Genomic DNA, 11,419 nt, shown 5'->3' on the forward strand with positions numbered 1-11,419 from the left:
AACTCAAATCCATAAAAAAGACCAAACTTACTGGTCTGATAGAGACTGATGGAACCTTCAAGACTATGGCACTAAGACTCCCTTCTAACATAGAATTGAAGCCATTCCTGGAGACCACCTTTCAGCCAAATAATAGGCCCACAAAATAAACAATAACACCCGAGACGGACGATCTCCTTAGGATAGTTAATTATATGAGACCAAAAGGGCAACATCTGCCCAAAAGCAAATATGAGAATGCAGAAAAGGGTAGGAAAACTGGATGAAAGGTAATGGGGATCCCAGGGCACAAATGGGGAGAGTGCTGACACATTGAGGGGGCTGTGACCAATGTCTTGGAAAAGTCATTGAATGGGAATCTATTTTTCTCCGTAAACCTTCACATGAAACACAATAAAGTACTTATAAAAAATAATATTGTGAGGATATTTCATACTGAAGGACATGAATCTTCAGACTGAGACGGCCCAATACAAATGAAAAAGAGCCACCCTAAGGCATATCACAACAAAATTTCAGAATACCAGTGTTAAGGAGAAGATCCTAAAAGCATGCGGGGAAGGGGAGGAGGCAGATCACATACAAATCTTCGAGAATCAGAATGGTTTTAGACACCTCAGTGGCAAAACTGGAAGCTAGAAAGTGAGGGAGCCGTGCCTTCAAAATTCTGATAGAAAATGACTTCCATGTACAGCCAAGCTATAAAGCAGAAATGAGAATAGGATAAAGACATTTTCAGACATGTCCCAGTCTAAAATTTTTTACCTCCTTTCTCTGGAGAATGTGCTCCACCGAAATGAGGGTGTAAATCCCAAGGGAACTGAGCAATCACAGTACTGGGGTGGTGTTGGAGGAGCAGATGAATGGCTCCTACGGGGTGTTCTCCATCCTGAAATATCCCTTGTCAAGTTAGATGAGAAATAGGTCTGCTGTGTAACAGCCCTTCAGAGTCATCCACAAGTACCCAAGGAGAAAGTATCCTTGTACATATAGCTACAATTAAGAAATCGGAATGACATTTTCTCATGGACCAAATTGTCTTGCCACTGGAGTGACTGAACTCCTGTTTTTTTTTTTTTCCTAAGAGTGATATTCTTTTTGTCCTAGGCACCTACCTGTCATAAACAGAGAGAGAAAAAAAAAAAGGGAGCCAGTGCATTGGATATTGAGTAAAACTATGTTGTTGTTGATAGCTGCCATCAAGTTAGCCCCTGACTCATGGTGATCCCATGCGCAGCAGAACAAAATGCTCTCTGGTCCTGCACCACCCCCATGATCGATAGCAGATCAGACCATTGTGATCTATAAGGTTTTCACTGGTGGATTTTCAGAAGTAGATCACCAGGCGTTTCTTCCTAGTCTATCTTAGTCTGTAAGCTCCACCAAAACCTGTTCAGCATCATGGCAACATGCTAACCTCCACTGACAGATTGGGATGGCTGCATATGAGGTGCATTGGTCAGGAATTGAACCTGGGTCTTCCACATGGAAGGTGAAAATTCTACCACTAAATCACTAATACCTCATGAGTTAAACTAGGAATGCCCATATTTCGCTTTTCTTAGGTCTATATGTTGAAGTCTTGTTTATCTCTAATTCTTTGTTTTATTTGTAAGATTTACTTTTATGTGGCCTTATGCCTCTCACATGTTAAATTTTCTCAGTAAAATCCCAAAATCTTCACTGCAAAAGAGAAAGATGAATAAAAGCCTAATGAACTAATTAAAAAAAAAAAAAAAAGGGTATAAACCAAGATAGAGGAAGACTTGCAAACCAGGAAACAGGTATTCTAACACAGGAGGACAGGGACAGGTATACAGCTGTTCTAGAAAGTAACCAGTGCCAAACTGAAAGGGGAAGAGGAAGGCTTCAGGAGGTAGATCACTGGGAAAACAAAATAGATTATCTGACTGCTTGGAAAAGGCATTTTACAGATCTGTTGGAGTGTTTGTGGTGATCTATCAACTGGCAATACATATAGAGAACTAAGCAAATGGGGGGAAAAGAGGCAATTATTAACTCCAGGAAAAACAAAAATCTGTACTAGAAAACTAATTATAGTGCAGCATTTGACTCAGCAGTGGACAGTATCTACAAAGTCATAAGAATGTAAACTCTGAATATTAATATAGCTAAAAATTGTGATAAAACTATGTTGGGAGGATGGGGAGAGGAATGGGACTTGGGTAATATAAAAGAGTTAATCCTTGTATGCCATAATAGAGAGTTGTGGTGGGACATTACTAGCGTTCAATATCTGGTTCCCCCTGCTTCTGGGCACATAGAAGACTTACTTCTCAGCTCAGTGCAGTTGGGTGGGGCCACATGACTAGTTCTGAAGCTTAAATGACCCTGCATCTGTCTCTTCTCCCTGTGTGGTGACCATGGAGGCCTTGGATTAAGATGGCCAAGTCACAAGGTTGAAACAACCTGGAATTGCCTCATGGAATATTGTTATCTTGGAGACTTTGAATGGACTCTATAAGAGTGAGAAATAAACCTGTATCGTGCAAGCTACTGAGATTTTGGAATTGTTTGTTACTGCTGCATAGCCTAGCTTAACCAAATATAGACTTCAACAGATACTATCTAAAACTGATAGGTAATGAAATAGCTATTTACGCATATTATTTAGAATGATAGAGATAATCACTAAAAGAATAGCTGAAAACATTACAAATGGTTGCCCTTGGGGAGCAGGTCAGGGCAATGAGGAAGGTGAAGCAGGAGGACAACTGTTTTCATTATTGTATTATATGACTATTTCTATTGCCATCTGACTCATAGCAACCCTATAGGACAGAGTAGAACTGCTCCATAGGGCTTCCAGGGAGCAGCTGGTGGATTTAAACTGCTGATCTTTTGGTTAGCAGCCGAGCTCTTAACGACTGCGCCACCAGGACTCCTGTATTACCTTGGCAGAAATAAAAATTTGTAGAAAGCTATATACATATGTATGGTTTGGAAGGATCCTCACCAAACCATTACAGGGGCTGTCTCTTGGGAGGGGGGCATGCCAGAGGAACTACATACAGGTGTGGCTAGACATGGGGAGGCACTGTGGGAAGGGAGGCTACCCAAGTGGGCAGGAGCCTTGAAGGCCAGCCTGAGGAGATTGGTTTTTATTTGGGTGGGTGTCTTAATTCACTAGTGCTGCTGTAACAGAAATACCACACACAAAAAAAAAAAAAGTGGTGGCTTTATAGAAAGAAATATTTCTCACAGTTCAGGAGGCTAGAAGTCTGAATTCAGGATGTGGCTTTTGGGAGGGAGTTCCTTCCTTGTCTCTTTCAGGTTCTATATTCCCCACGTTCCTCGATTCCTTGGCTATTTTCATGTGACATCTATCTTCACCATTCGTGCTTGCTTCTCTCTGCATCTGGGCTGTTCTTTATTAACTCAAAAGTGCTTAGGCTTAGGATACACCCTACACTGATATGGCCTCATTAACGTAACAACGAGAACCCTATTCCCACATGGGATTATATCCATAGGTATAGGGGTTAGGATTCCAACACGTATTTTGGGGGGACACAGTTCAAGCCATTAACAGTGGCAGTGGGGAGCCATAGAAGAGTTGTAAGCAGAAAAGTGTCCTGAGCAAATGTGCTTTTTACAGTGAACATCCTGACTCACATGGGTAATAAAGCACAGAGGAGGGAGGCTGTGGGTGGGGTGAGCAGCCAAGAGGCTGCTGCAGTGATCCCTGAGAGCTGATGGGCCTGGACTCAGGCATCCAAACAACGTCTATTGACAGCCTGCTATTTGCTATGCACTATTGTTAGGCACTCTTGGTAGGCCAAAGGAGACCTGGTGGTACAATGGTTAAGCACTCGGCTGCTAACCACTAGGTAAGTGGTTTGAACCCTCCTGTGGCTCCACAGGAGAAAAGACCTGGCAACCTGCTCCCATAAAGATTACAGCCTAGAAAACTGTATGGGGCCCCATAGGGTCGCTATGGGTCAGAATCGATTCAATGGCACACAACAACATTGGTGGGTCTCATGATACAGTAGGGAACAAAATGGACTAAAACCCCTGCCTTCAGGGAGCTTACTTGGGCGAGGGGGACAAATGAACAGAAAAGAAGATGAACATGTCAGGTCGTTGGTTTGTGCTATAAAGAGAAATGGAAAGGGGGCACTTTAGATAGGGTGGCCATTTTGAATAGAGTCCTGAATTAAGTGAAATTTGGGAGACCAGGGTTCCAGGCAGAAGGAGCAGTAAGTGCAAAGGCTCTGAGGTGGGAGTGGGCTTGGCATGTCCAAGGAACAACAACGAGGCCAGTGTGGCAGGGGGCATGTTAGTCAGAGTGGAGGTACTGGGAGCTGAGGTTGGAGAGGTGGTCGGGGCCAGCTTATGGAACGCAGAGAGAACTTTGGGGAGCAACCGGGGTCTTGAGAGCAGGGAATGGCATGATTTGTCTTGGGTCTGGAGAGGGGAACTCTAAGGAGACCCACAGGACAGGTCTTGGTGGTTGGTTCACATAGGAGGTGAGGGAGAGAGAGGCCTGTGAGGAGAGGAGCCCCTGAGGCTCGGCCTGGCAGACAGCACTGTAACGCTCGTCTCTGCCTGGACCAGCTACCAGAGCTCCATCACCCACTTCCCACCATCCCAGCCCGCTCTGGGAATTGAAGGATCCTTCACAAATCAAAATAGCAGGCAAAGAACAGCCTCTAATTGTTCTGCGTAAGAGAAGAGAAATAAGACAAGTCAGCTGTGGGGTTGAGACCGCCTCCCACACAGCTGTGATCCTGTACCCCGCTGAAGACAGTCTTCCTGAGACTTGCAATTCTGCTGTCTCCGAGCAAAACTTTTTGCTTCAGAGCAAATGACAGCTATTTTGGGACAGAATGGGACAGATGCTGGCCCTGGAGGATAATAAGTGAGTTGATTTTTTTTTTTAAGACCAAAAAAAATCAGTCATTTCATGAAAGAACAGTCTTAGCTAATGTAGAGTTTGCTCAGTCATTTAAAACGTATTGAAGGCACTCACCCCAGGTGCCCAGGGCCAGGCATGGTATCAAGGGCTTTCCAAAGGAGTAGAATCATACGGTGTGGCACCAGCCTGTGTGGGAGAGTAGAAATAGAGTGCTGGTCTTGGTCTAAGTGCTTGCCTTGGTTCTGCCACTGTTGCTGTGGGAACTTGGGTGAGTCATGTTGCCTCTCTGGTCTACAGGTTCCTCATCTCTCCCCGATAAGGGCTTTAGGCTACCTCAGTGATTCTCAAACTTTAGAGTTCATTAGAATCACTTGGGGCGGAGGGTTTTGTTAAAAATGAAGATTGCCAAGGGCCCCAGTACCAGAGACTAAGATTTAGCAGGTCTGGGGGCCGGGGGGTGGGGCGGCGGGAATCTGCATTTCTCACAGGCGCGTCAAGTAATTCTGAAGGGAGTCCTTGGACCACACTTTAAATAAAGCACTTCACTCCATTTCTGAGGGCCCTTCCTGCTCTGAAATTTGATGAGTTGCTTGTGCACCCCTTCTGTGGGTTTCCCCAACCATTCTAGGGGTGTGAAAGTAGTCCGTACACCTAACTCAGTGACCTGTGTATTTCTGCAGTGATCACACTGCAGGGGACAGTCTGTTTTGGTGTGTGTAGTCTCCTGTAGGCTCCCGGTGTCCAGCCCTGGCTCTGGCACAGAAGGGGCCCTAAACAAGGTGCCAGCTGTAGTGCAAACATCTGTGTGGCAGCATAGAGCATGGAGCGGTGGTGGGGAGTGTCAGGTGCAGGGCCTTGGTTTGCAGGTATCTGGCAGCTTGAACACTTGGGCTTATGCCCCAGCTTGGATGTGTGACACTGTCAGCTGCTCCCTTCACCACATCACTGTGGGTGGAAGACACCCAGGAGTTCTAAGGCCACGGCCAGTTCTCTGGGCAGAGTCCCTTCCCAAGCTAGCCAGTCATATTCCCAGAAGGTCAGGCTAGTGGGCAGAGGTCAGGTCACTCCAGTCTAGCCCCAGCTTTAGTGTGTTTACCATATACACTGGGCTCAGGGCTAAGTGCTATATGATCTCATTGAATTGTCACAATCACTTGTGAGGTTGGTTGGTACAAGTATCACCCCTCTTTTTACATTTATGGAAACTGAGGCTTGGAGAGTTCAAGTTACTAGTCCAGGATCATTCAGCTAATAAGTAGTGTTATTGTTGTTAGCTGCCATCGAGTTGGCCTCCAACACATGGCAACCCCACACACAGCTAAATGAAACACTGCCCAGTCCTGCGCCATCCCCATGAGTGGTTATGGATCAGACTGTTGTGGTCCATAGGGTTTTCATTGGCTGATTTTTATAAGTAACTCACCAGGCCTTCTTTCCTAGTCTGGAAGCTCCCCTGTAACCTGTTCAGCATCATAGCAACACACAAGCCTCCGCTGACAAGTGGGTGGTAGCTGTGCGCAAGGTACATTGACTGAGAATCTAACCCAAATCTCCTGCACTGAAGGTGAGAATTCTACCGCTGAACCACCGCTGCCCTTAATAAGTAGTAGAGGCAGAATTAGAACCCAGATCTGTTTTCCTCTGGAGCCCAGTTTTATTTTTAAGCTTAAAAAAAGATGTATCTTAGAAAGAAGATATTTCTTTCTAAGATATACCTTAGATACCTTCTGCCAAATTTACTTACAGAAGGAATCCTTTTGCATCTGTTGTAGTAGAAAGAACTGATGTTAAATCAGATAGATAGTTCAAGTCTCACTTCTATCCCTGACCTTTTGTGTGGCCCTGGGGAAGTCACTTCACCTCCCTGAGTTTAATGGGAAACTGAAATCTATGAAATGGGAACAATTATACCTGTACTTCCTTCCAAGGTACACTAAGATGAAGACAGCCACCAACATCTACATCTTCAACCTAGCCTTGGCGGATGCACTGGCCACCAGCACGCTGCCCTTCCAAAGTGCTAAGTACCTGATGGAGACGTGGCCCTTCGGGGAATTGCTCTGCAAGGTCGTGCTTTCCATTGACTACTACAACATGTTCACCAGCATCTTCACACTCACCATGATGAGTGTCGACCGCTACATCGCCGTCTGCCACCCTGTCAAGGCCTTGGACTTCCGCACACCTGCCAAGGCCAAGCTGATCAACATCTGCATCTGGGTCCTGGCCTCAGGCGTTGGCGTGCCCATCATGGTCATGGCTGTGACCCGCCCCCGGGGTGAGTGAGTGAACCATAGCATAGGCCACTGACCACAGGAGGCAGCACATGGGCCTCTGTGGGTTTGCAGGCCAATTAGCAGGGTGGGTATAGGTGGCTACTGGTGGAGGTATGGATCACTGATCAATGAAAGTGTAGATGGCCGGCCAGTGAGGGTGTGGATGACTGGCTGAAGGAAGGGTGGGGCTGACCAGTATAGACTGTCACTCTGGCCAAAGGGAAGTATGGTTGGCTGGACAGGGGTATGTGAATGGCTGGCTAGTGGGAGTGTGGATGTTAGCCAGTGGGAATATGGATGGTTGGCCAATGGGGGAGATGATGGTTGACTATTGGGAGGATGAATGATTGGTCAGTGGTCAGATGGGTTGCTGGCCAAAGACGGTGTATGAATAATTGGCCAGTGGGATTATGGATCACTGGTCTGTGTGCACATATGCAGTTGGCCAGGAGTACGTGGACCACAGACCTGTAGGGAGATGGATGGATGGTCAATGGATGAGGGTGTCACGGACCAGTTAGCGAGCAGCAGCTTTGTGGTCCCAATCCAAACTCTTTCCACCCCAATTTGAAAACTATTGGGTCATATGGCCAAAGCAAGGCCTAGTCTTCTGCAGAGAGTGTATAGACAGATGCATCTCCTCAGAGTACAATGGTAATTATTTTAGTAACTACCTATATTAGTCAAGCAGATGCTATTACAGTCCCCAAAGCTCAGTGGCTTAACACAGTAGTTTATTTCTCACTTACATCTGTCCAATGAGAATAAGAGGAGGAGGAGGAGCTCTATTCTACATAGTCATGCAGGGACCTAGGCTCTAACTGATGCTTTTGTAATCTTCCATTGGCTTCTCTGCATCTGGCCAGCAGATGAATATGGAGAGAGAGTAGGGAGGAAAGCAACTCAATCTTAAATGTTATGGCTCATCCCCTTCCTAGCGGTAGCTGATTGCATGGCCCTGACTGGATGTAAGGGAGCAGGAAAGTAGTCTAGCAGGTGCCAAAGACACTGGTGACTAATTAAACCCATCTGAGTCACACTGTATCATGGAATGTTGAAGAGTTGAAATGAGTTAATATGTGTGAAACACTTAGAGCAAGGCCTGGTTCACTGTTAATAAATAGCAGCTGTTAGAATGATTAAGCCTGTGAGATAGGCAGAGCAGGGACTCCTACCTCCATTTGACTGTAAGGAAACTAAGAATTAGAGGTGTCAGGTGGTTTACTTAGGGTCACACAGCCAGGCTTCTGGTAGAACTTGGCCTAGGGCTCAAAGTTCCTGCCTCCAAATCTGTTGCTCCTTCTGGCCCCAGTGTGGATGAAGGTTTGCAGAGGATTGGTGCTAGAAAAGAAAGCAGCCTTGGTGAGACACTTCTTGGCCACCCTTGACCCCCACAATGGCAGAATCCCCGCTGCCCTCACACAGCTTCTGAGTCCTGACTCAGCAGCCAGGCCCCATTCCTCACTGCCAGCCTTCAGCTTACGGGTCATTAACTGCAACCCTGCTGGGGCTGGACCACATGGGCCTCCTCAGTCCACACACACACACACACACACACACTCCTCCAGTGTGTGCCATCAATACTTGTTGGTTCTGTTTGCCGACTTGCCATGTGACCTTGGGCAGGTGTTGTTCATCTCTGGGCCTGTTTTGCCCTCTGTACAATGAAGATCTTGGAGTAAATCATCCCTAGGGATCTTGCTAGCCTGATGTCCTGTAGACCCACTCTGTCTGGGGGCTGAGGGTGTGGATCCCCAACCATCTTCTCATAACTCTCAGACCCTAAGTCCACTGTTGGGCTCTTCAAATCCCAAGAGATCTTGAGAGTCCCTGGGCCAGCCTCAGCTATGCATCGGAATCCCACAATATCCCCTAAGGCGCTCATCCAGCCCAAGCCCACACTCCGGGAACTGGGGGAGCTCACTCCATTCCAAGTGCCCCTGCTATCTCTGGACAAGTCTGTCTGGCTATCAGAAAGCTCTTCCTGACATTAAGCTGAGGTCTGTTGCCCTAGAGCCTATCTCCCACCCTGGCCCTAGCCCTGACCTCTGGGTTCCCACGCGTGTCTGTCCCTCTGCCCTGTGAATACACCGAGTTTGAACCCCTCTGCACTAAATGCTGTACGTGCCTTGGCCCATTTAATCCTCACAACAGCCCTGTGACCAGTACGTACTCTTATTCCCACTTGAAGAGGTTGAGCAATTTACCCAAGGTCACACCACACAGCTGGTAGGGCCTGAGTCCTGCTTTTAACCCATTCTCTTTAAGTCGACCTTAAGTTGATCTTAGCGGTTGGAATGGGTGGAGTGTTTTGAGTTATCACAATGACTGGCATTGTACTGGGCTAAATTATACTCTTACTGCTGTGCATAGACATAGAGGCTTATAAAGGGGCTGGGAGAGCACCTTAGAAAGGAGACCTCCCGATGAGGGCCAATCTTGGTAGGTCTCTAAGGATAAGAAGGAGTCTACCAGGTGCAGAAGCAGAGAGAACATTCCAGGCAACAGAACAACAAAGCCCCGAGGAAGCCTTGACCTTGACCAAGCCAAGAAGGGTGGGTAAGCAGTAGGGCCCTTTAGGTGCACAGGCCCCTCACCCTCTGTCCGCCCGCCTGTTTGTCCCTGGCCCAGACGGAGCGGTGGTGTGCATCCTGCAGTTCCCCAGCCCGAGCTGGTATTGGGACACGGTGACCAAGATCTGCGTGTTCCTCTTCGCCTTCGTCGTGCCCATCCTCATCATCACCGTGTGCTACGGCCTCATGCTGCTGCGCCTGCGCAGCGTGCGCCTGCTGTCCGGCTCCAAGGAGAAAGACCGCAGCCTGCGGCGCATCACGCGCATGGTGCTGGTGGTGGTGGGAGCCTTCGTGGTGTGCTGGGCGCCCATCCACATCTTCGTCATCGTCTGGACGCTGGTGGATATCGACCGGCGCGACCCGCTTGTGGTGGCCGCGCTGCACCTGTGCATCGCGCTCGGCTACGCCAACAGCAGCCTCAACCCTGTGCTCTACGCCTTCCTCGACGAGAACTTCAAGCGCTGCTTCCGCCAGCTCTGCCGCTCGCCCTGCGGCCGCCCGGAACCCGGCAGCTTCAGCCGCGCCCGCGACGCCACGGCCCGCGAGCGGGTCTCCGCCTGCACCCCGTCCGACGGCCCCGGCGGTGGCGCCGCAGCCTGACCAGGCGGGGCCGGCCCCCGCGCGCCCCACGGGAGGGGCCCGGCGGCCATACCGAGGTCTCGCGGGGGCGGGGGCCGCGACCCGGAATGGGGCCGTGGGGGAACCGGAGGCTCGGCCGCCAGGCAGGGCCTCTGTATTGGAGAAGGGGGCCGGGCCGAGACGAGGCGGGGCCGCGAGACTGAGGCTCTGTGAGCGCAGGACGGCGGGGCGATGCCTCCGTGCTGTGTGGTCTACGGCTCTGGGATGGGGGAAGGGAGCTAGCCACTCCAGGGGAGTGGGGCCTGGGGTCTAGAATTGGGCTGCGAAATAGGGTCGCTACAGTGAGGCGGGGCCTCAACCTCGGGGCATTCGGTTAGGGTCCTAACCCTTAGCTCTAGCCAGGCGCGGAACTCATAGGAGTAGGGGTCGGGCCTGAGATCTGAAGAAGCCCAAGACCCGGGAGAGGGAAGTGGTGGGAACGGTTGGGTTGAGCTTCAAGATTGGGCCTCTGTGCAGTAGGGAGGGATGAAATGGGGCCCGTGTGCAGCAGGGTGGGGTCTCAACTTTGAGGTAGAGTCCCAGCCCTGATTTCTAGCAGGGTATGTATGGGGCTCACTGTAGTTCTGGTTCATCTTGGTATCTTTATCTTTAAAAAGAGAGAGAAACTACGTATAACTCATCCGCTTGGCAGTCATTTCTTTGGAATGGGTGGGATCTCAGCATCAGGGTAGTGTCCCCAGTACTGCACCCCAGCGGTGCTCGGGACAGGATAGTGAGGTGGGGCCACCGGTTCCAGGATAGGGTAGTGGGACAGAGCCTCAGTGGGCTAGGGTACTCAGCCTCGAGTTCTAACCGGGGATGGAGGCTCCAGAACCAAGCACCTAGGAGGCCTCTGGGCTGAGGAATGGTGGTGGGCTGTGGTTCAAGAATGAGGCAGAGGAGTGAGGCTTCTGCTTTGGACTTGAGTTCTCAAGCCAGAGGGTGGATGCTTTTGGGGGGTTCCCATGGCCCTGGCTTCTTTGGCTCAGGCACTCAAGGGCAGGACCACGGATTTAGAGCCCCATGGATGGTAAGTGGCACCTGGGACTGGGTGAGGGTATCAGAAGCAC

The 11,419-nt window shown here is 49.3% G+C and overlaps 1 protein-coding gene across 1 annotated transcript in view; it reads left to right on the forward strand.

Moving 5' to 3' along the window:
- Positions 1-10,429, forward strand: part of OPRD1 (opioid receptor delta 1) — a 39,941-nt gene extending 29,512 nt beyond the window's left edge. The window contains exons 2-3 of the mRNA XM_049875917.1: positions 6,811-7,160; positions 9,790-10,429. Coding sequence (XP_049731874.1) covers positions 6,811-7,160; positions 9,790-10,331 — 892 coding nt within the window. The 3' untranslated portion in view covers positions 10,332-10,429. The remainder of the gene's footprint in view (positions 1-6,810; positions 7,161-9,789) is intronic.
- The last annotated feature ends 990 nt before the right edge of the window (positions 10,430-11,419 follow it).

The sequence above is a fragment of the Elephas maximus genome, chromosome 3, assembly GCF_024166365.1.
Source record: "Elephas maximus indicus isolate mEleMax1 chromosome 3, mEleMax1 primary haplotype, whole genome shotgun sequence".
Taxonomy (NCBI): domain Eukaryota; kingdom Metazoa; phylum Chordata; class Mammalia; order Proboscidea; family Elephantidae; genus Elephas; species Elephas maximus.